The 24,424-nt window shown below is 39.4% G+C and overlaps 1 protein-coding gene across 6 annotated transcripts in view; it reads right to left on the bottom strand.

Annotated features, from left to right (window-relative positions):
- Window positions 1–21,297, bottom strand: part of TSNAX (translin associated factor X) — a 54,699-nt gene extending 33,402 nt beyond the window's left edge. For 5 of the 6 annotated variants that reach the window (XR_003430245.1, XR_003430246.1, XM_027094084.1 and 2 more), the window contains exons 1-4: window positions 21,166–21,297; window positions 20,623–20,727; window positions 17,651–17,765; window positions 13,153–13,283 (exon numbers count right to left, since the gene is read on the bottom strand). Coding sequence is in view for 4 of the 6 variants with exons in the window: in XM_027094084.1 (XP_026949885.1) it covers window positions 13,153–13,283; window positions 17,651–17,765; window positions 20,623–20,727; window positions 21,166–21,181 (367 nt within the window). In the remaining 2 variants the exon portion in view is untranslated. Of the gene's footprint in view, window positions 1–13,152; window positions 13,284–17,650; window positions 17,766–20,622; window positions 20,728–20,936; window positions 21,094–21,165 lie in introns of those variants that run through there. The other variant, XM_027094083.1, reaches the window with a different exon arrangement.
- Between the last annotated feature and the right edge of the window lie 3,127 nt (window positions 21,298–24,424).

Raw genomic sequence — 24,424 nt, 5'->3', positions numbered from 1 at the left:
TGCCAAACTAAGACCCAGCGCAACCGAAATAAATAAATAAAATAAAATAAAATAAAAATTTTTAAAGTATTAAAAAATTAACATAGAATTCCTTATCTACCATCCATTTCTATCCCTTGCTAGGAGGGCAATATGATGACTACCTTGTTCACTGCTTATCCCTTGTTCCTAATGTAACAGGCACAAAAACATAATTATATAAGGCAGATCCATTTTTGAAAAACTATTTAGTAATTTTAAATTATGTTTCATAGGGACATTTAATAAATAGGAAAATGACCATTTTGGAAAAAACCCAAAATATAATAAAGAAATAAGTAAAAATTAAAACATAATATATACACTATGATTATAAATAAAGACAGTGGGAAACAGGAAAAACTTGCAACTTAAAACAACATCAAAAGGATTCTTATTACCTCAGCTCTCTAAGCAAGCTGGTTTAAACCATTCTAGTGGGAGTACTGTTATACTGTGCTATTCTGCTTACAGAGATCACTGGGGAAAAACTATGTCTAAGAATTTGATTGCATTCAAGGAAAGACTTAAATTCCAGGACCTATCCCACAATGCTTAAGAAAAGTATCCCAATATCCCTGTTATCCACATGGCTCAGAATAAAAGGGAGAAAAAAAGGAAAAGATAAACTAAAATTAAATGAAATAACATAAAATAAAGTTATTAAAATAAAAATAATTTTTAAAAAAATTTTAAATGTAATCAAAAGAAGGAAAGAAGAATGCAACTAGACCAAAAAACAAGTCCACCAATTATAACAAGTGCTAAAAACTACACTAAAAAAAAAGAAAAAAAGGGCTTCCCTGGTGGCACAGTGGTTGAGAGTCCGCCTGCCGATGCAGGGGACACGGGTTCGTGCCATGGTCTGGGAAGATCCCACATGCTGCGGAGTGGCTGGGCCCGTGAGTCATGGCCGCTGAGCCTGCGCATCCGGAGCCTGTGCTCCGCAATGGGAGAGGCCACAACAGTGAGAGGCCCGCGTACCGGTTAAAAAAAAAAAGAAAAGTATCCCAGAGTAGATGTACCTTTGCTTAACAGAGTCCTTTAAGGAGTGTTTGATGTGCAAGGGGAGAAATGGAGCTCAGCTTAGGGCAGGGACAACAGAGTTGAAATGCCCTGCATAATTAAAAAGAAATAATTTCAAGTTTCAAAGTTCAGCAATGGAAGAGAAAGAATTTTTAAAAAGAAAACAAGCAGTGAAAAAGCAAGACAGTATTTTTAATACTATTCCTGATTCTGAATGAACTTTATTTAACAAAGATGCTACCTACAGGAGAGCATATTGGTAAAACATCACTTCTTTGTGAATGGAAAAAGGTATCTGGCTGAATTCATTAGTTGTAGAATTGTTTTATCCACATGAGCCAATTCAAAACATGGAAAATCATTTTAATGAATATATTTTAAAAAATGATTTGTAGTTAATAAAATCAACTAAGTACAACCAACTTCCAGGACTGTGCCTCAACTATAAAACAAAAGTACTAGACACCACAATCTCCGTGGTACTTTTCAGATTTAGATTGGTATGAACTATTCTTCCTATTGAAATGGCAAAAAAATCCACCTTAGTGAAACTAAATTATATGGCAAACAGGAATGCCATTTGCTTCTGCAACAAAGCACTCCTGAATGATGTTGCTAAAATGTTTGCAGTCTCATGAATAAATGCACATGAAAAATATTAAATTCACCAAATAGGGTAAAGAACATAAAATTTACCATTTTAGCCATTTTTTAAGTGTACAGATGTGTTGCATTAGGTTCACTGACACTGTTGTGCAACCAAAACCACCATCTATCTCCAGAACTCTTTATCTTACAAAACTGAATCTCGGGAATTCCCTGGCGGTCCAGTGGTTAGGACTCCGTGCTTTCACTGCTGAGGGCGCGGGTTCAATCCCTGGTCAGGGAACTAAGATCCCACGAGCCGTGCGGTGTGGCCCCAAAAGACACAAATAAACAAAAACAAAACTGAATCTCTATTCCCATTAAATAGCTTCTCGTTCCCTGCCCCTCAGCCTCTAACAGCCAGCATTCTACTTTGTCTCTATGGATTGAACTCCTCTGGGGACCTCATATAAATGGAACCATATGGTATTTGCCCCTTTGTGACTGGCTTATTTCACTGAGCATTTATCCATGTTGCAGCATGTGTCAGAATTCCCTTCCTTTATAAGGCTGAATAATACTCCACTGCATGAATAGAACACACTGGGTTTATCCATTCATCTGCTGATGGACACTTGGGTTGCTTCTACTTTTTGGGTATGGTGACTAATGCTGCTATGAACATGGGTGTGCAAATATCTGCTCAAGTCCCTGCTTTCAATTCTTTGGGGTATATACTCAGCAGCCCCCAACAAGATTTCTTAAAATATATAAATAAAATATTGGTAGTACTTAAGTCTTGACTTAGGTACTACCAATTATATGTAAGACAATGTATCTGATACTTTACATCCATCTTTTTAAAGCTCATTATAACCTTATGTAACCAAGGTTATACTATCCTTCCTTTATGGATGAACAAATTGGGGCTCTAAGAAATTCAGAAGTTCACCCAGGTCACATAAGGAGTGGTGAAAAAACATTTCTATAATTCAAAAGATCAAGCCCTTCCCACCTTGCCTGCTTCTTTACATTCAACTCTATATAAAACATATTCACTTTTTCTCACTTTTTTCCCCACTAAATCCCTAGGTCAGCTTTTCTCCATGCTTCGTTCACCTTATTCTCTAGTCTCTGATACTGTATTCTTTCGTGATTCTGTGCTAGTCTGTGCCTAGCCTATGTTGCCCTCTCTCAAAGCTTCTTCTACCTGTAAAAAAAAGTTTAAACGTTTTGATACACTCCAATCAAGGCAGCACTCATTTCTTCAAACCCACTACATAAAGCTTATACTACAATTAAATGTTTCAGAACCTCTGTATTATAAAAGCTGTATGATCACCAATGTTGCACCCTGGAACTGTGAAGGCAAGAATCATCCTTTTGTTACAACTTTGCTCCTTCCTCCATTCCCAAAGACAGCACTTCACATACAGAAGAGATTCAAATGCTTAGTAAATTGCTTAAAATAATCTCTCCCTGTTCCTCCTCATTAGCTTTATGAAACTCTAGGTGCTTTGCCAAAACTATTCTAAAATTTGGTATTCAAATGTTCAGAACTATCTAATTGTCCTTTATTTATAGTACTTTGGATTTAAGTCCACTAAGAAAGGCATATTTTTACAAGATTGGAGTTCAAACTGATGAAGCTCAGAATCAGAGGTCTTATGGTTATCTGGTTTATTTTTTATAGGGGAAAAAAGAAGATACGGAACAAGAGCCCTCAAAATTCATCTGTTTTTATCAATCTCTATTAAGGGGGGTGGCTGTCAAATATTACGTTTTCCAGTATATCTAAAGTCATTAGTTAAGTTGTCCTTGGGATGTGTTTGATTAAGTTACCCCAAACATGACGGTGCCATTTCTACTCCATAGAAATTAGGTTTCAGTATATACCATAGAGAAAGTTCAACGACATCTGGCCCCAAACACCGAAAGCATTTTTGGTCACATCTAGGTAAAAGGATGTTTAAACAAGTTATGTTTCAACTTGATGAAAAGGACATCCGCTATTTTCAGTGAATAATCCCCAAGGTGAAAATTTTCAATCTACTGCCATATTCCATCAAACAATGGCTTCCCCTTCTGCTTCTGCTTCTGCTTGGATGAAATCCAATTAGAATTATTTACAAAATCAGCTGCCAGTAAGACAGAAGTTTGTAGACTGGTTTTATGTAATTTGTTATTTTTCTCCTTCTTCTACTATTAGAACATATACAGGGAAACCCAATTAAAGGCTTCTGATTATTTTTACTTATTCTTATAATATTTAAGCGGTATATATCCCATCCAAAACTCCACAGAAAACCATACAGAGGTTTCATCATAAATTCGATCTACAAGTCTCAACTTTCTTCCCAGGCTTCTAGTGTTTTAGAATACTATCTGACACTTGACCCAGCAATTGCACTCTTAGGTATATACCCAAGAGAACTGAACTGAAAGTGTATGTTTACACACAGACTTGTACGAACGTTCACAGCAGTGTTATTTTTAGCCAAGTAGAAACAACCCAAATGTCCATCAACTGACGAATGCATAAACAAAATGGTACATATGGACAATAAAATATTATTCAGCCATAAAAAGGAGTAAAGTGCTGACAGATGCTATGACACAGATGAACCTTGAAACATTATGCTAAGTGAAAGAATCCAGTCAAAATAGGCCGCTCATTGCACACTCCTGTTTCTACGAGATGTCTAGAACAGGCAAATCCATGGAGACAGAAAGCAGCTTAGTAGCTGCCTTGGGGTGGGGGAAGGGAGCTGGGGAGTGACTGCTAATGGGTAAGGGGTTTCTGGTTGGGGTGATGAAAATATTCTGGAATTATCCAGTGATGACAGCAGTACAACCTTGTGGTTATATTAGAAACCACAGAACTGTACAATTTAAAAGGGTCAATTTTATGACATGTAAATTATATCTCAATTTTTAAAACTGCATTTATAACTATTTGTAAGAACACCACCTGAATTTCTGCAGAAGTGAGCTTTACCAGATCACTGAAATGTAAAAGTATAATCATGTCTAGGTTTGATTCACAGCCCACTCTGCTAAAAACTGTACCCTCAAACACATAACTCGTACATAGAAAATAAGTGTGTGCAATTATACTACCAATAGTAAAACAAATGCAATTCCACTGCTTTGGATTTTGTCTAAGTTGGACTTTGTCTGAGCAAGGCTTTTACTTTAGCACCAAAGAGTGTATGTTGGGCAAATCAGTATTCCTGAGTTTTTATCTAACATGAAAACAAATTTTAGAATTTAGCATACTCTTACAGATTAATTCTGCTAAATTCCAGAGGGAAGAGAACAAACTTTTGTTAACAGCTATGTCCCAGACTAAGAAATGCTTTCCACGAACATATTCCGTTTAATTTTCAAAGCAGTCCACGAGGCAGCTGTTACTGTTTCCGCGTTACAGGCTGAGAAAGCTGAAACTGAAAGAGGCCGCATGTTCCAAGGTTACAGATCTAAGGAATATCACAGCAAACAGAGAAGCCCAGGTCTGTACGGCAGCAAAGTCTCTTCTGCTTCACCTCACTCAGTAAATTTTACCTGTTAAAAGCAAACCTGAATGAGTAGAAAACTTAATAGCCACCTGGGGATCTTCTAAATCCCCCCGAGCTGACTCTGGGATCCTGGGGAGAGGACCACACTGTTCCTGTCTCAGTCGCTACAGAGTCACCCCTGGAACAGTTCTGGTCAGCACCGTCAGCTCCCCTGTCCCCTGGAGTGATATTCAAAATATTTTAACAGGAATATAAATTATTACATAAATCTAGCATTTTAAATATATTCTTCCATTCCCTTATGATATCAAATTACATTTATTATGAAACCTGCTTCCCAAGTGATTTAAGATACAGCATAAATTATCCATCAAATCATTCTGCTAATTCTCAAATCATTTCTTGATTTTTAGATGTTGTTGGAAGGATCTTTCGTTTGATTTGTCTTTCCGCAGCTACACGATGCCCCTGACTGAGCCATGATTTGATACTGGGAACATCATCAAACGTCGCATGACTTCTTCCATTAAAATGACAGTCACTAGGTGACTGATCCTGCCACGTGGGGATTCACAGGCCTGCCTCCATTTCAGCTTCCAACTCTCCCCACCGTTCAACAAATCTCTGTTCTCATCATCCTCTCTCCTCTAACCACTGGGGGATGAAGAGAGTAGAAAGAGAAGAGAAAAGGAGGTTCGTGATGTCACTTGTTGGGCGTGTGTGCTGTCCTTTGGTCTTTCAGTAAGACCCAGGGCAGAGCGCCCTCCCCAGACCTCTTTCCTACGTGCAGAGACAGTCGCTACCCTCTCCTCCAAGGGGGGTGTCTCAAACAAAGCAGAGCTCCCTGAACCCACCTCAAAGCCTGTTAACTGCAACCTGAGGGAATGTGCTCGGTGTGAAAGACTTGTTTATATCCCTGGTCCCAGGAGACCTCCCAAATACTGGTTGCTTCTCCCCACAGGGCACTTATTTGGGGGCACAGCTCAGCTGCACCACACAAACCCACCCCACTCCACTCCTGGACTTGACTTAAAGCAGCTCCCCAGGACGGACCTAGAGTCTGTCACACAGAGTGAAGTAAGTCAGAAAGAGAAAAACAAATACCGCATGCTAACACATGTATATGGAATCTAAGAAAAAAAAAAGGTCGTGAAGAACCTAGGGGCAAGACAGGAATAAAGACACAGACCTACTACAGAATGGACTTGAGGACATGGGGAGGGGGAAGGGTAAGCTGGGACGAAGTGAGAGAGTGGCATGGACATATATACACTACCAAATGTAAAACAGATAGCTAGTGGGAAGCAGCTGCATAGCACAGGGAGATCAGCTCGGTGCTTTGTGACCACCTAGAGGGGTGGGATAGGGAGGGTGGGACGGAGGGAGACGCAAGAGGGAAGAGATATGGGGACATACGTATATGTATAACTGATTCACTTTGTTATAAAGCAGAAACTAACACACCATTGCAAAGCAATTATACTCCAATAAAGACGTTAAAAAAAAAAAAAAAAGCAACTCCCCAGTCTCCCCACCCAAAATAATGTATTATCTGCAGCCTGTCCCCTAGCTGCAGTGCACAAACCAAAAAGTATGTCACGGGCTGAATTATGCCCTCCTAAAAGCCGTATGTTGAAGCCCTAACTCCTAGTACCTCAGAATGTGACTATATTTGGAGATAGGGCCTCTAAAGGTGATTAAGTTAAAACAAGAACATTAGGGTGGGCCTGAATCCAACCTGACTGGTGTCTGGATAAGAACAGATTAGGACACCCCAGACACCAGGGATGCCCAGAGGGAAGACCACGTGAAGACACTGGGGGCGGCCATCTTTAGGCTAGAGAGAGAGGCCTCAGAAAAGCCAACGCTGCCGACACCTTGACCTCGGACCTCAAGCCTCCGGAACTGGGAGAAAATAAACTTCTGTTGCTTAAGCCACCCAGTCTGTGGCAGTTCCAGCAAACTAATATAGCATCTTGGAATCACAGTGTATGCTTGGCTTTTGAGATAAATCAGATATGCTGAAATCTGTATTATTAATTAATTTGACTAATCACAGTTAATAACATACTACTTATCAACAGACACAAAAGTATGTTTTAACAACCAAAATGGTCATAATAGTGTGTCAAGCTGAATATCTTGCCCGACTTCTCCCACTGCTATCGTGCTACAACTAACTAGCAAAATGCTAGCCAGGAATGAATCTAACTCCCTACCTCATTCATTCCAATCACATTTATCAATCAGGTAAACTTTCCAAAATCATTAGTAATAACTATTAAATGCTGCTGGTTAAGTTCCCACCCCCACTCCCTTGGAGTCATTCTTGTATCTCCAGGCCCCCATGAATTCCAAACTACTGTTCCACCTCCGGCCCGTTCTCAGCACGCGACTGGAAGACAGAGGTTTCTGACCAAGAATGTCCTCCCCTGCTGGCCTCTACACCCCTCCTGAAATGCCAATCTCCAAAGCGGTGGCCTTCATCGCATACAAGGCTTGTCAATTTACCTATGCTACAGAACCCACCCTCTCCCAATTCCTCAGGGATCCTATTCCATCAAAGATTCCATTCTATTCCCTTTGGTTTAGGTCCGGAGGACCCAGTCTTCGGCTTTCTTCTCACTCTACACTCTCTCCGGACCATTTTATCCATGTCTATAACTTCAACTCTAGCTTATAAGCTGAAGCCTTCAAGGCTACAACTGTACCCTGAGTTCTCGAAACCAATATATTCAATTGCTACTAGGAAGCTGCTTGGATGCCACACCAATCACATCCAAAACCCATTCTGTCTTCCATTTCCTCCCTTAACAAATAACATCTGCACTCAACCAGCTGGCCAAGCCAGGAAGTCTATTAAGTTACTGCACTTCAATTTCCTCGTTTGTAAAGTACAAACATCTACCTACATTGTAGGACTTATATAAAATAATGTCAGTGTCTGGTACAAGGGCCCTCTGTAACTACTGAATTAAACTGAGGTGGGAATTATTAAAATAAGAATGATGGGCATTAATTTTTGTTCGATAGTATTTAAAACTTTTTTAGGGGCTTCCCTGGTGGCGCAGTGATTGAGAGTCTGCCTGCTGATGCAGGGGACACGGGTTCGTGCCCCGGTCCAGGAAGATCCCACATGCCGCGCAGTGGCTGGGCCCGTGAGCCATGGCCACTGAGCCTGCGCATCCAGAGCCTGTGCTCCGCAGCGGGAGAGGCCACAACAGTAAGAGGCCCGCATACCACAAAAAAAAAAAAAAATACATTCAGAAAAAAATTTACATCCATCAACATGCATATGCCTGGATTTCCCACTAAACCAAATGGACACCAAACTACTGTAGTGGGCAGAGAAAAATTAACTATTCCTCAAACATATTTCATTGTCTTTGGCACAGAGACCATATTCCCCATTCTCCCTTGAAATCAGGTGTGGACTGGCCAATAAAATGTGGACAGAAGTGGTCGATGCCACTTGGAGGGCTGGCCCATAAAAACCTCAGGCATGACCCTGCACTCCTCTCTTCCACAACCTGCCAGTTGTATGCTGATGTCCTGACTGATCTTGGAAACCACGTACTGATAGTAGCAGAGCCCCAAGATCCTGGGGCTCTGAATGACTAAGTGCAAAGAGCACACTCAAGACACCATCACAAAGCCGGGACTTTAAATGAGAAAGAAACGATTTCTATTTTGTTAAGCCACCAAAATGTCACAGGTTTATTCATTTGTTCCAGTACTTAGCTTTACCTGAACTAACATGTCTGCTGACAATTTAATCTCACTTACAAACAGAAAAATTCAGTGTTTAGCTATCTCTCTCCCCTCACTAAATTCCAAAGGCTTACAGATCTTCACGTCCTAGTTCACTTTTTCAGTGAGCCTTCTCAATTTTGCTCCTCTGCTGAAATGATATCAAATTTCTCTGTACTGATATAATGAGCTTTAGCACGCCCCTAAATATTAACATTGATCCTATTTCTGCACTTATGTCTAAGTAACAGCCCCTGGAAACATGCTTCCTTTTAGAAGGAACAAAAAATAGTCAAACAAAAATTCGCAAAAGCAAATCATCAAATAAAAGATTTGACTGAACAACAAAAAAAGCCCTTTTAAAATACTTCTGCTCTTCATTCTGTCAACATTTACCAAACAGTTATTAAGTGTCTGGGATACATCAGTTAATAGTAAAAAACTTTTGTAGAGACTTGTCGAGTCCACATTCTAGTAGAGGAAAGAGAAATAATAAAGAAAGAAACATAATAAATATGGCGATTACAGAGTAAGTCAAAACGTGTTAAGTGCTATGGAAAAATAAAAAGAGCAACACAAGAGCTGTGTGTGCTGGGTTTTTAAGAAACACCTTCATATTTAAGCAAAGAGAAATTTAAGCAAGATAAAGCCTTTACTCGGGGTTAGGTTCTGAAGTCTACAGGTAAATTAAATCCATATAATAAGAAAGCAATGATTCCACTTACTAGCTTATGACCTTGGACAAGTTGCTTAACTCCTGTGAGTCTCAATTTCCCCACTTATGAAGTGGTAAAAATAATATTTATGATTTAGGGATACTGCAAAGGTTATATAAATATAAATATTTAATATATAAAGAACAATGGCTTTAAAAAAAATCTGTAACTGGCCTAAAACACTCACTTAACCCATCATTCACATTCTCAGATGAGAGAATTAAAATATTAGTTAGGGTCTGAAGTGAGTTTTGCACACCTGAATGTCTCAAAATTAAATGACAATTTTTAGTATTATCACAGCGATATAAACCAAAAAAAGGAAGAAATATTTTTTTTCTTTGAGATGGAGGACATTTCCCCCAACTGTTAATTTTTCAACGAGAAAAAAAAAAAACAAACCAAAAACATGGCAGGGCACGAGAAAAAGTTTTAAGTGACTTATTTCAAGTAACTAATTATCTGTCATTTGTTTAACCATCCCTTGGGACAATCTGTAACCCACTCTGATAAGAAATGTGTAGAAAACAGACCTAGCTTTTTGTTGTTGTTCAATTATTAGTAGGACACTCAATGTTTGAGCTCACACAAGTATCCCTTAGGGACATGCTCTGCGTGCCATTGGCACTGTTCTTAATGGGGAAAAGCACAGAACTCCTTTAGTTCAATGCCAGAATTGTTTTATCTTCAAGTCAAAAGAACAACTATTTGGAGTAACACCAAAACAAGCATTTAACAATTACAAGCAGCAAGCTATTCATAAGTGTCACATTGTTAATGCTACTCTAATTATAAATAACCGTATTTTATCAAATAAAATATCTGCCAGCAAATTTTTAAGTCCCAGACACCTCTTTGACTGCTTTATTCCTTAACTTTAAGAAAAAAAATCTTTATTGTTTCAATTTAAAGAACCTCACTTAATTTTAAAGACTTCCTACAGAAAAGTGAGACACAGAGAATCCTTAAATTTTTAATTCATGGGTAGGTAATCTCAAAGAAAACTTACAAATCATAAACAAAGGCCTTAAACAGAATATGGTGCTTACAACAATCCTCAATGATAGTGAACCAGGAATATCTGAAGAAAGACTGCTCCCATTTTACTAACGTCCTATCTAAACTTTTTCCAAGAATGTAGTGCTTCCTTCCTGATTTAAGAAACACTCTACTGACTCAATGAAATGTCCCCTTTGCCTCTTTTTCTCCATTTCTGTTTTATTCTAAAAGCCAAGTATGACTTCCTAGGTTTCTTTTAGTGTCATTATCCATATGGTCCTTGCTCTTATTTAAAGCCTTTCCTTATACTTTACTCATTGATCCATGAAGGACCTACAAAATAAATGACTGGGCCAAATAAAGCAAAGATCAGTGTCCCTAGATTAACTGTGCTTTTTGAACGTCACACAAATGGAAGTATACAGTTAGATACTCTTCTGTGTCTGCTTATCTTGCCCAACACAATGTCAAATTCATATTTGCTGTCGCATACGGTTACTTTTTACTGCTATGTAGTACTACATTGTACAACTACACCACAATGTACCCATTTTCCTGTTGACAGACATTTGGGTCATCTTTTACTTTTAGGATATTGTGATTACAGCTGTTATGAGGTGTCTTGCACATGTCTTTTGGTGACATAAGCCTCACTCCTCTTGGGTATATACCCAGAAGTAATCATATAGTAGACACATTCCCAGCTAGATACTGCCACCAAAGTTTTTTTAAATGGTACAGGCAGTATTTATGATTTAGTCATGCTGGTGAGTGAATGGTATCTCACCGTGGTTTCACTTTACATTACTCTAGTGAATAATCATGCTGAACACCGTTTAGTGAACATTCAGTCATCTGAATATTCACATTTTTAAGGCCCCTATTCACCTTTTATGGTCCTTTTTTTTATAATAAATTTATTTATTTTTGGCTGCATTGGGTCTTCATTGCTGCACGTGGGCTTTCTCTAGTTGTGGCAAGTGGGGGCTACTCTGTGTTGCGGTGCGTGGGCTTCTCACTGCGGTGGCTTCTCTTGTTGCAGAGCACAGGCTCTAGGCACACGGGCTTCAGTAGCTGTTGATCCAATTTTCCTTTAGCAGTTAATGCTTTTTTGTGTCATTAAAAAAAAAATCTTTCCTACCACAAGGTCACGAAGATACTCTCGTATGTTTTCTTCTAGAGGCTTGTTTCAGCTTTCACTTCACCCTTCTTTCTCCCATTATCTCTGATCTTCTCTCCCAACCCTGCCAAATCTGTCACATGCAAGGCTGTGCTTGCATGTGGCAACATAAACTGAATTCATGAATTTTTATTATATGTGCTATTATTTTGAAAATCAAATAAATCCCTGATAGTAAATAATAAATGATGAGGATGGGAATGTACCCCCTTTCAGAATATACTATAATGACTCCTCATGGAAATGTGTTATCACTTTAGTTTATAATAACACGCCTCCAGTTTTAACCGATACACGCAGGCACCTTCTCTTACTAATATCAACACGTTTCAACAACCACAGGTCGACATTTCTGAAAAACAAGTGCTGAAATGATAACCAGACTAAAACTGAACATATATTGACCAGGTACCAAATGAACTCATTTCCTACTACTGAACTTACCTGAGCTCAGTGGAATCAGCTATTTGATAGAAAGGAATACAGAACTTCCATTTACTTCTATAAATATGCATCAGCCTTTGATTTTGTCTTTCTGCAAATTTCAGGGTATGTCTGAATTATACATATCTCTCCTCACAGTGAACTCACAATAAGAAAAGGATGAAGAGGATCAGATCAAGTACCTTAAACATTTGTGCCAACTAATTTCCAAATGGTGATAATCACCAAGATCCAGTACTCCATGAAACATTTTAAATGAATATATAAAACCCAGTACTGGGCTTCCCTGGTGGCGCAGTGGTTGAGAGTCCACCTGCAGATGCAGGGTACACAGGTTCGTGCCCCGATACGGGAAGATCCCACGTGCTGCGGAGCAGCTGGGCCCGTGAGCCATGGCCGCTGAGCCTGCGCGTCCAGAGCCTGTGCTCCGCAACGGGAGAGGCCACAACGGTGACAGGCCTGCATACCCCCCCCAAAAAAAAAAAAACCCAGTACTACCCTAAACTTCCCAGTATGGAGTCACACTATGAGATGTTCTGGTCCACCTGGCTAAGTGATACATTCTCTTTCATGAACTTACTATGACTGAAACTTAGAGCCACAAGTGAGATATACCCATAGTGGGAAATGAGTTATGCCCTGTCTGAATACACCCTACTCACTCAAGAATAAAGTTCATCTATTAAGTCTGTGTCCTCAGTTACTTTATTAAAATCTATCAATGACTGACACTACACAGAAAAATAAAGCCCATTAAGCATTTTTAGATTACCTTTACATTACTATTCAGAAGTTCTAATTTTTTAAAGCCAGTAATATTTCACCAAGCATCAATTAAAATTCAGGCAATGCACATAAATCATGTAACGAACTATTTTTTTTTTTAATGTTACCACTACAATGAACCTAGACTCACCTGTAGTAATGGCTCTGTGGAACTGATGCATGTCTTCTCCTGAGAGCTCCTGGGCTACCTGCAATATCTTTTGTCTGACACCATCCAATTTAATTTCTGCTTCAGTCAGTATTTCGTCCATATAAGGAGCACTGTAATCAAGATATTGGGAACTTTTAAAACATCAGTCAGATGTTTTGATAGTGAAAAACTGAGACAATCTACATATCAATTAACATAGGGCTAAATAAATATCCTATGTATCTGGAAACTTCTAACGCAAAACTACAACTATAGTTTACTAAAAAAAGGTTAAAAAATAAAAACACGGAAAAATGCTATAATATTAAGTGAAAAGAGAAGTATAAAAAGTTGTACTTATAATATGACCATAACTACAAGAAAAATTACGTTCATAAAAATATGACATCTGGAGACGTCTACTTTTAGTCAGGATGGAGTAACATGGACAGGATTTATCATCCCACCATAAAACTAAACAACTAAAGAGAAATACATATATACAAAAAAAATGGTTTTCAGACGTTGGGCAACAGGCAGCATGGGACAGTGATCCCTGAGAGAAGGGTGAAGAAAAGGACATGTGCCTTATTATGACTGTCCCATCTAACTGCCTGCAGTGCAGTGACAGTGCAGGGATGAGAAACTTAGGTGGACCCTGGGAGTCTCCCTGAGCAGAGGGGGAGGAAGTGGGAGTTCAGGTTGGTAAAGATGGCTAAAACTTGCAAGGCAGAGTAACAAAGGAGAAAAGTACACACAGAGTTTTTAGAGATCTACACAGGGGACCCACTCAAGTCTGCAGCTGAACTCTGATCAGTGCAGACTTGTGAGGAAACTACCCAAGGCTGAAAAATGAACCACCCTAAGTGAGCACGCAAAATGATATACAGAGCTCACACAAGAGCAGAAATAGTTGATTCATCACTGGCAGACTGACACTACAAAAAGTATTAAAGGAAGTTCTCTAGGCAAAAGGAAAATGGTACCAGATGAAAATCTGGATCTGTACATAAAGGAATAAAGGACACCAGAAATGGGAAATATATATATAAAAATATAATTTTGTAATTTTTTAAAAATCATATTGTTTAAATAAAAATAATAATGTATTATGGGGATTATAAATAATATAGAAGTAGCATATATTTCAAAGTAGCACAAAGGCCAAGCCTGTAGAGGTGAAATGGAAAAGGAAGTATACTATTATAGGGTTCATATACTATAGGCAAAGTGATATGCAAGCTGTCCTTACCTTGTACAGTATCACATTAACTGAAAAGTGTGCTTATCAATATTATGACCTCAATTTGCAAAGTAAATGTTACCACAGAACCATGCAAAAGACAGACATGATTCTGAGATGCACAAGTTTCAATTAACACAGTATTGTGCAAAGTAAGGACAGCAGACTGTGACAAGTCATATATTATAAACCATAAAACAACCACTATAAAAATAAAACAAAAAAGGTACAGCTAATAAGCCAACAAATAAGATAAAATGGAATTATAAAAAATAGTCTTCACAACATTGTAAAGCAATGATACCCCAATTTAAAAAATATATATTCAACCCAAAATAAGGCAAAAAAGTGGAAAAGGGATCATAAATTTAATTCCTACCATATCAATAATCACATTAAATGTGAACAGTCTAAACACCTCCATAAAAGGCAGAGACTGGATAAAATGGATAAATGGATAAAAAAGCAAGAAAGACAAAAAATCCTCTTTAAATATAGACACAAATAGATTAAAAGCAAAAGGACAAATAAAGATATACCCTGTTAACACTAATCAAAAGAAAACTAGAGTAGCTGTATTAACAAAGTAGAATTCAAAACAAAGAATATTTCCAGGGATACTATCATAAAAATAAGGGTCAATTCATCAAGTGAACAGAACAATCCTAAATATTAATGCATCAAATAAAAGAGCTTAAATACATCAAGCAAAAACTAATGAAAGGGCAAAAAGAAATAGACAAATCCACAAGTATCATCAAGAGATCTGAACCTCTCTCAGTAATTGTAGAGCAAGTATACAGAAAATCAGTAATAACACAGATGATTGAACATCATCATCAACCAATTTAATTGACATTTATAGGACACTACACCCAACAATAGCAGAATACATACACTTTTCAAGTGTACAAGGTCCAGACAGACCATATTCTGAGCCAATACCAAGCTTCAGTAAATTTAAAAGAATTCAAATCATAAAAACTATGCTTGGAAAATTCCTAAATATTTGGAAACAAAATAACATCCAAACAACCAATGGGTCAAAGATGAAATCAAAATGAAAATTAGAAAGCATTTTGAACTGAATGAAAATGAAAAAACAACATACCAGAATTCGTGGAATGTAGCTAGTGTACTTAGAGCCATAAAAGGGAAATTTATAGCACTAAATGCCTATATTAGAAAAGAAGAAATGATCTGTTTCTTCTTTGTGATCTCAGCTTCTGTCTTAAGAAACTCTTTAGAAAAGGAGTAAATGAATCCCAAGTAAGCAGAAAGAAGGAAATAACAGAAATCAATGTGTCAGAAAACCAAAACATACAGAATATCAATGAAATCAACAGCAGTCCTTTAAGATCAATAAAATTGATAAACCTCTAGCCAGACAGATCAGGAAAAAGAGAGGATACAAATTACCAACTTCAGGAATGAGAGAGAGAACATTACAACAGATTCTACAGAAATTAAAGGATAATAAAAGAACATTATGAGATGAAATGGAAAAATTCCTTGAAAGACCAAACTACCAAAGCTCACTAGCAGAGATATCTACCTACATCTATTAAAGAAAATAAAGTACAGTTAAAATATGAAATCTGCTCATTAACAGTAGTTATCTTTATGTACTCTAGCTGATTTCTCTCATAAAGTATTTTTACTTTCTGTAGTTTATAATTTTTCTGAAGTTTACCCTTTTCTCAGTTTACTAATCAAAATATATGTATAATATGGACACAATTATGATAAAAAAGTATAAAATATGAAATCTGCTCATTGATAGTGGCTATCCTAGTGTATTGTCACTGACTTCTTTCACTCAGTAGCTTTACTTTTCTGTCATTTTGTATTTTTCTAAAGATTACTATTTTCTAAGTTTACCATAATGCATATTTATTATTTTTTGGTGGACAAATATTTACAAGATGACTGTACACAATAACATGGCTTTTTCTAAAATATTAAGTTCTCCTGTCACAGTTCTACTATTTCTTTAAACTGCTGAATATTGAGAGCAATTGTTTTAAAACTGCAATTTCTAGTGGAAAAAAGTGTTCATAACTAACCAGATCAGTGTTGCTTCTTTCCATAATACAAGCTCAAGTGTGTACAAGCTATGTGAAAACTGGTTCAAAAAACAAGCAAAAACTAATTTTAGAGTCAAGGATGAAAAAGAAAATGTTAACAGTGCCACATTCCAATAAACCTATATATGGCAAATTTGCTTCCACTTAGTGGAATAAAAATTAAAGCATTTCAGAATTACCTTAAAAGTTATAAGTGAATAGAATACTTCAATAATATTTTAATAATAAAAAGCTCATAAATTATATTTGGTCTTTCTTAAATACTTAAAAGACACATGGTGGGAAGCCCATCATTGCCATCCTTCTACAGGCATTTGGAATTGGTAATGTAACAAGAATCTCTCTTTGGGAGTTACAGGGTGGGTGATTTCTACCCCCACGTAGAACAGAGAAGCAAAGAAAGCTAGTCAAATGAAATATGAAGCAAACCACGATAAGAGATGGAGATACCCAACTGCATTCATATAATATTCCTGAATCTTCTTTCTAATTCACTCCCTTCCTCTTAATTTAGGCTACTTTAAGCTGGCTTCTTTTACTTGCAACAAAGAAATCTATTAAATATACAGAGCCTACCTAGAAAAATATTAAAGTCCTAGAGAACGAATGTCACAGAGCTGAAGGTAGAGGAACTTTCAAAGAATTAAGTAGTCAACACTATCACATGCTGCAAAAATGTGAGTCAGAAAAAAAGCAGAAGAGTGTGTACTAGACTCAGCAATGTGAAAGTAACAAGGGCAATTTCAATTCTGTGAGGCAGAAAGCCACAGCGCAATGATCTGAAAAATGAATGGGAAAGTAAGTTAAGCAGAATATAACATTTATCTAATATTAAAATTTCTGCACACATCATCCAAGGAAAGCTTTAATGTAACAGGTGCTAGTAAGCCATTAAAAATTTAATATTTCACAAACAGTAGCTCTATCTTGGTGAACGACCTTAACAGAACATAAATCCCTAGCTGTTCTGAAAATAAGAATTGGTCCCTATTTTTATTAAAATGTTTATTCTTAAAATCTACCTGCTACTAACGTCCTCTGACCCCAGTGTTCAAAAAAAGTCAGCTAGTTACTGTCCACTGACTTACGATATATATTAAATACGATATATATAAAACACGTATGAAACTGTATCCAACTGTGACAAATTTTGAAGATATTTACTCACCTTGTAATCCTGTGGAGGAGAAAAATTGTCCTTTTACTTTCAACAGTTATATCCCGACTAAGTTTCACAAGTCTCTCGTATTTGTCATGTCTTGCATCAAGTTCCTGTTGAAATGCTAAGAACACATTATTATGAACATAAGCATGCTTATTCTGCACTTGAAGCCTATCAAACAATATTGGAGAAACCACCTTATATACTTTTAAAGTACTTGGAAATCAAAGACTGCTACTAACCGAGGTATTTTTTCTTTAAGTAGAGGCACGCCTTCGCTGGATTTTACCACTCAGAGGCTCACAGTGAGACATGTATTTTGTAACAAGTATCTGTTCTAATAAACATGAGACTTTTACCACAAAATTATCACATAACTACCTACGAAAACTACTTTCAACTACCTCGCTAGGTTATGTAAAGTTATTTTTAATTACCTTACCATATACAATAAAAATATCTACAAAAAATAAACTGGAATTTTAAAATTAAGTTTATAGGGCTTTCCTGGTGGCACAGTGGTTGAGAGTCTGCCTGCCGATGCAGGGGACACGGGTTTGTGCCCCGGTCCGGGAAGATCCCACATGCCACAGAGCGGCTGGGCCCGTGAGCCATGGCCGCTGAGCCTGCGCGTCTGGAGCCTGTGCTCCGCAACGGGAGAGGCCGCAACAGTAAGAGGTCCGTGTACCGCAAAAAAAAAAATAAATAAATAAAATAAAATTAAGTTTATAACCCCTTAAGAACATCAACTTTCTGAATTCTCAAGCCCTAGTTGTTGAAATACCCATAAACCACTTACTTATCTTAATAACCACTTTATTTTAGAAGCACTGTCACTCCAAAGACCTAGCAAGTTGCCTGTCCTATAGGGAGCAATCCACAGAGGAATTCTGAATACAAAGGTTTATTCAGAACCTGACTTAACTATGAACCAAATTAGTAGTTGACAAAGACCTAAATACATCTGGTCTTTTATTACTGAGATAATAATTAGGCTAGGATTTTGCCCAATATTTCAAGACAATGAAATGTATTCACTATTTATTTTGACTACATTAATGAGCACTGTGAATTATATACTATAAATACAAAGTTAAGGCAATTTCTACCCTCAATGAGCTCAGTCCAGTATGAGACAGAGATGTAAACAAAGAATTAAATGTAATCATGCTATAATAAATATATAGAAAAGGTTCAGTAAAGCAGGAACTACATTTCTCTTGTTCACTATCAACACATGCCAGAACATAGATGCTCAATAAATATCTCCTGACTGAATGGATGGACGTTCAATGAATGCAATGTTTGTCACCAAGTTTGCTCGGGAGGAAAATCCGAAAGGCTTCAAAGGGAAGAAGCTACTTGACCTGGGTCTTGAAGAAAGCTACAGTACACCAGGTGGGCAACGGGTCACCAAGTTAGAAGCAATTCCAAGCTTAAAGAACTATGTGCACAAAGGCAGGTAGAAACATAAAACAGCAAAATATGCTTGGAAACAAGCAGCTCAGTATGGGGTGTGTGAGAACATACCGGTGGGGAATATTGGCTTGGCCAAAACGTTCGTTCGGTTAATGAATACGTTGCTCAATAAAGTTCTTGGTGAAAATGAAAAATGCCTTTTATAGTTACTTAAAACCGAATGAACTTTCTGGCCAACTCAATACTTGCCCCAGTGTACCGATAGTTTTTCCACTGAGTATATAGCTCTATCAATATGCTTTCTGCTCAATTACAACTAGTTGTCTTACACCCCTGAAGATCACTGTATGTGCTGTGGCAGTTCTAAAATATGTCCACAAATCACCTGATACCCCTCCCTTCAAAAAGAGGAACCTAATTCCCTTCCTCTTAAATATGAGGCAGAGTTTTAAAACTACCTCATTTGTAACAAAAGAACTGTAGCAAAAGTGACAGTGTATGATGTCCAAGATCAGGACATACGAGAATTGTGGTCTCTTTCTCTTCCTCGGTCCGGGGGAAGCCAGATGCCACGAGGACACTCAAGCAGTACTATGGAGGGGTCCATGTGGAGAGGAACCCAGAGCTGGCTGTTGGCAGAAGGCCTACCTTGCCGATAGCTGTGGATCCTTCAACCCAATTCAAGCCTTCAGATGGCTGCACGTTAGAACCAACAGCTAACTAAGCCCCCTCTCGGATTCCTGAACTACAGAAACTGTAAAGAACAGGGTGCTGGAGTAATTCCCTGGTGGTCCAGTGGTTAGGACTCCGCACTTCCACGGCAGGGGGGCATGGGTTCGATCCCTGGTCAGGGAAATAAGATCCTGCGTGCCATGCGGCATGGCCAAAAAAAAAATAGGATGCTGGGCAGAAGAGTTAGGTGCATTTTGTTTTATGTTGAGTTTTGCAACAGCTTGCCCAAGTTAATATACTGAGAAAAGGGGAGCTGTGAACACATGTACATGTACGATTTACATGTACATGGATTCCCACTCTCTGCAAAGTGCTGCAGTCAAAACAAAACTACAGGCCCTGTCTTCAAAAGTCTAGCTGGGAAAACAAAACCAATACACGTTAAAAATTGAAAAATTAAATACACGTACATAAACATCTGTTTTATATATATATATATACACACACACACATAGCTGATACATATACACATATATATACACTTTAAACATACACCTAATGAAAATACACATATATACCTGATACATACACACACACACACACACCCCTGGGGGGGGGGTGAGTATATATATTTATCAGGTCCACAGTAATTTTTAGTTACGTGGCACGTCTGATGTTAATTAACTAATGTTTACCTGCGAAACTGTAATGGGAAAAAGAATCAAGACGTCTGTAATCTCAACTCTGAGGGCAGACCCAGCACTATGGCAAAGCCCCCGGGGAAATTCTCAGAGGCTGTTTTCACGTGCATAACATGGCTAATCGATCCTTCTTACAAACTCTTTAGTTCTCTTCCCTTCGCCAGCTTACATGACAAGAGAACTTACATTTGAAGGCCAACATCACAGGTGAAGAGGAATTAACATCCTTCCCTTCTCTTCTCTGGTTATGTGGGAAATTGTCATGCTTCCTTTTCCTGAACCCTCCTGATCCTTACGTAGAGAAGGAGAAAAAGGTTGGACAAGGCTCTTCCATCGCCAAGGAGCTGACAAAACATGACACAGGCAAACCCCTCCCTTCCTTTAAAACCAGGCACCCCCAAGGCCCTCGCCACAGAGGCTTCCTCAGCAGACGACAGAAAAGCAACCCTGCCTTCTCCCCCCCAAACCTTACGCTCACCCAGGCCTCCCCCAACAAGTACCTTGATCTGGCACAAGGTGGGGCAATTACCGAACTAAGATAAAAACGGCTCGAGGATTAAAAACAGAGAGGCGCAAACAGGGCCAATGTGGCCGGGAAATCACCAGGGCCGCCGCCCCTCCCGGAGCCTGCGCGGGGAGAGGGCACCTTTAAGGGGTGGGAAGTGGAAAACGCGACCAAAAGGCTGGATGAGATAAATAAATAACGCCCAAAGCCGTTGAGGACGCCACCTTCTTTGCTGCTCATGTCGTCACGGCCTACGGCGAGAAGAGACGACACTCCGCGCCTCGGGGCGTGCACGATGCGTACAGCAGCGGCCGAAGACCCTGAAGCGCTAACCTGCGCAGCCGGCCGACGTCGACGCCCCGGCCGGAAGCGCACGCCCGCAGCCACTCAAGCTTCTCCCTTTTCCTCATACACTTCCGGCCGCGTCCCAGTCCCGCCTCCGCTGGCTCCGCCCCGCGCGTGGCCCGGGGGACCTCGCGCCCTCGAGCCGTTGTCACGCCTGCCCTCTGCTGTGCCTGAAGATAGAAACGACTTTACACGCTTCTCTGTATGAGCCGTCCATTAAAAAAGACGATGCATCCCCCTGAGGGTGAGAGCAGTGTGAAGGCGGGAAAGCGACGAAAGATGTACGTGATTTTTTTTTTTTTTTTTTCTCAAGGCACCTTTGGAGCACCCTCGCGTTCCCTCGGCGTGGCCCCCGCCTCCCGCGCGGTGCATAGTGGGGGGTTGTAGTTTGCCGCTGGAGCCGGCCCTGCAGCGTCCGGGGCTGGTAGGTGAGGAAGGGATCAGCGTCGCGTGTCCTGTGGGATGGTCTTCTTGGGATCGAGGCGGAACCTTACAGAGTTAGGAGTCTTTAATTTTCCATTCCTGGCGGTGACACCAGAAGCTTAGGTGATGGAAATGCGCAAATCAGTCAGTGGAAGGCGTTGCTGGTACTTTCTCCGCTGTGTCCCATTTCCGCCCCCCCGCTCCGCCCTGTCCCACTTTACCTCCCTCCTCCTCCGTCCTCCGCTGGGCTCCTCTCCCGCCTCCCCGTAGCCAGACTGCCTACCTTTACGGTGGTCTCCGCCGCTGAGTGGTTGTGTGACCTTGAGAAAGTAATTCACTCCTAGCTCAATTTCTTCATCTGTAAAATAGCGGTAAAGTAGGACCCGCCTCGTAGGATTATTGGATCACCAAATGAGTTACCACTAAGGCGCAGTCTTTGGTATAGTAAAGGCTCAGTTAAATACTAGCTATGATACCCTTGTCCCACCGTCGCTTTCCAGAAAGAACATGCTCAAGATGGGCAGCTAACTGGCGCGCCAGCATCCTCTAGATAAAAGCTCAGGCGGAGGCTTCGTTAGTTGGGTGGCCTAGGGCTGGTTGGGAAAACACAAATACTATATCTTATTACGTTTTCCCTAAATAGACTCCATATTGTAGGCACTTGTACACGCAGTCTTTCCTCCTTGTAAATTTAGGAACAAAGGCCCAGTAAATGAAACAACTTGGCTAGAATATGGCAGTGATTTCAAGCCCCTGACAGGCCTGTGTCATAGGAAGGTAGTTTGCTCTAGGTAATCTTTAGGGTCTCTTCCCACTCGAGCCAGAAGCTTGCGAAGCACCACCCATTACATCTCTGCAGCTCTTTGCATACATGTGTTGATTAGCCAGATTCCTTGTGGATAAATCAGGCTCCAGAGGACCTGGGCTGAATTCTTGTTTTGCTGATGTTGGGCATAAAGTTCTCAGTTTGTAGGAGGTCTGACCCTGCTCACCCCTTATCCACCAGTGGTCTTCTACTCTTTGCTTAGAGGTGACGTGACCATGGGAGAAAAAAAAAAAGACAACTTTCATATAATTGTAATCATTGTAATGTGACTCCTTTTACATTCAAGGAAGCCAGTAAGTTATGAACATTCTGAGAGTTAATGCTTACTTTAACTGTAGTCTGGGAAAAGGGTATTTTCCCTCACTCTACTCGTATAGCAGCTCTCAAGACCTCAACTTTCCAAACCCTGGATCCGTCATTATTTTCCTTCAGTAACTACCACTCCTGTTCAACTGTCCATCTACGGCTGTGCTTCTTGAACTGCTTTTTACTGCTTTCCCCTAAGTATTAGGCCTAGAACACTAAGTTGCACAACCTGTAATGACTCCGCAAAGTATCAATACTTAATGGAGGTGAGGCCCACGAACACTTTCCCAGCACTCATTTGCATATGCAGTTACCCAGGTGGCCCAACGGTAGCTACTCCTTTGTCAGGAAATGCCTTTCAACCTGTGTGGCAACCTGCAGAATGCATCTCCACCCTGTCTCCTTGTTGTATTGCTTCAAATGCACACATGTACGTTTCGGAATTTGGTGGAACGTATTTTCTTTTGTTTTTAAGGTGGGGAGAGGAAGGTAAAGGTTTTCAGTAAGATTCCACTTCTGGGATGGTGTTTTTTCCTCCTCACGTTGCATTCTGATTGCCCACATTTGACTCTGACTAAAGCTCTGCGCCTTCTAACAGCACCTGTTTTTATTCAGTCTATAAATCCTCACATTTGTCACCTTTACAGAAAAAAAATCAATACCGAAATTGGTTTTGGTTATTTTAAAAAGCACATAATCAAGTAAGAGAAGAAATACAGGCCCTCAAGAGATTTTCTGCTCTAGCATTTACTTTATTATGTACTTATTACATAAACTGGGGACGGGGTGTCAGGGAGCTGGGCGGGCACAGGGAATCATGAGAAATTGCCAGAACCTTGAGTGACCATTTCTAAAATGATAACCATAATATTTAAAAGATACCTGTAGGGTCGGAAGAGGTATTGTGAAGTGTACACATACCATTTCACAGATTTATTTTTTAAGCAATGCTAGGACGTAGTAGGAGAAAATTGATGTTCCAGATCTTTTACTGGAGAAGGAAGCTGGTATTTGAGGAAGTAAAAAGGGATGGGCAAAACCACAATGAGATACCACTTCACATCCCGCTAGGATGGCCATAATCAAAAGTAACAGAAAATAACAAGTGTTAGTGGGGATACGGAGAAATTGGAACACTCATATGTTGCTGGTAGGAATGTAAAATGGTGCAGTCACTGTAGAGGATGGTTTGGCAGTCTCAAAAAGTTAAACATGGAATTGCCATATGACCCAATAATTCTACTTCTAGATGTATACCTTGTACACAGATGTTCATAGCAGCACCATTCACAATAACCAAAAGGTGGAAACCACCCAAATGCCACCAGCAGATGATTGGATAAACAAAATATGGTATATCCATGCAATGGAATATTATTTGGCAACAAAAAGAAAAGAAATACTATCCATGGTACAATATGGATACATTATACTAAGTGAGAGATGTCACTCACAGAAGACCACATATATGATTCCATTTATTTGTAATGTTTAGACTAGACAAATCCATAGAGACAAAGTTTCATTACTTAGGGCTGAGAGCAATGGGGCACAGGGGATAGAAGGGTGATAGCTAAAGGGTA

Source organism: Aethalodelphis obliquidens, unplaced genomic scaffold (assembly GCF_003676395.1).
Source record: "Aethalodelphis obliquidens isolate GAN/ISIS:26980383/991018 unplaced genomic scaffold, ASM367639v1 scaffold87, whole genome shotgun sequence".
NCBI classification, from domain to species: Eukaryota; Metazoa; Chordata; class Mammalia; order Artiodactyla; family Delphinidae; genus Aethalodelphis; species Aethalodelphis obliquidens.
The sequence above is the reverse complement of the archived record's forward strand: the minus strand, read 5'-3'. Positions and strand labels throughout refer to the sequence as shown.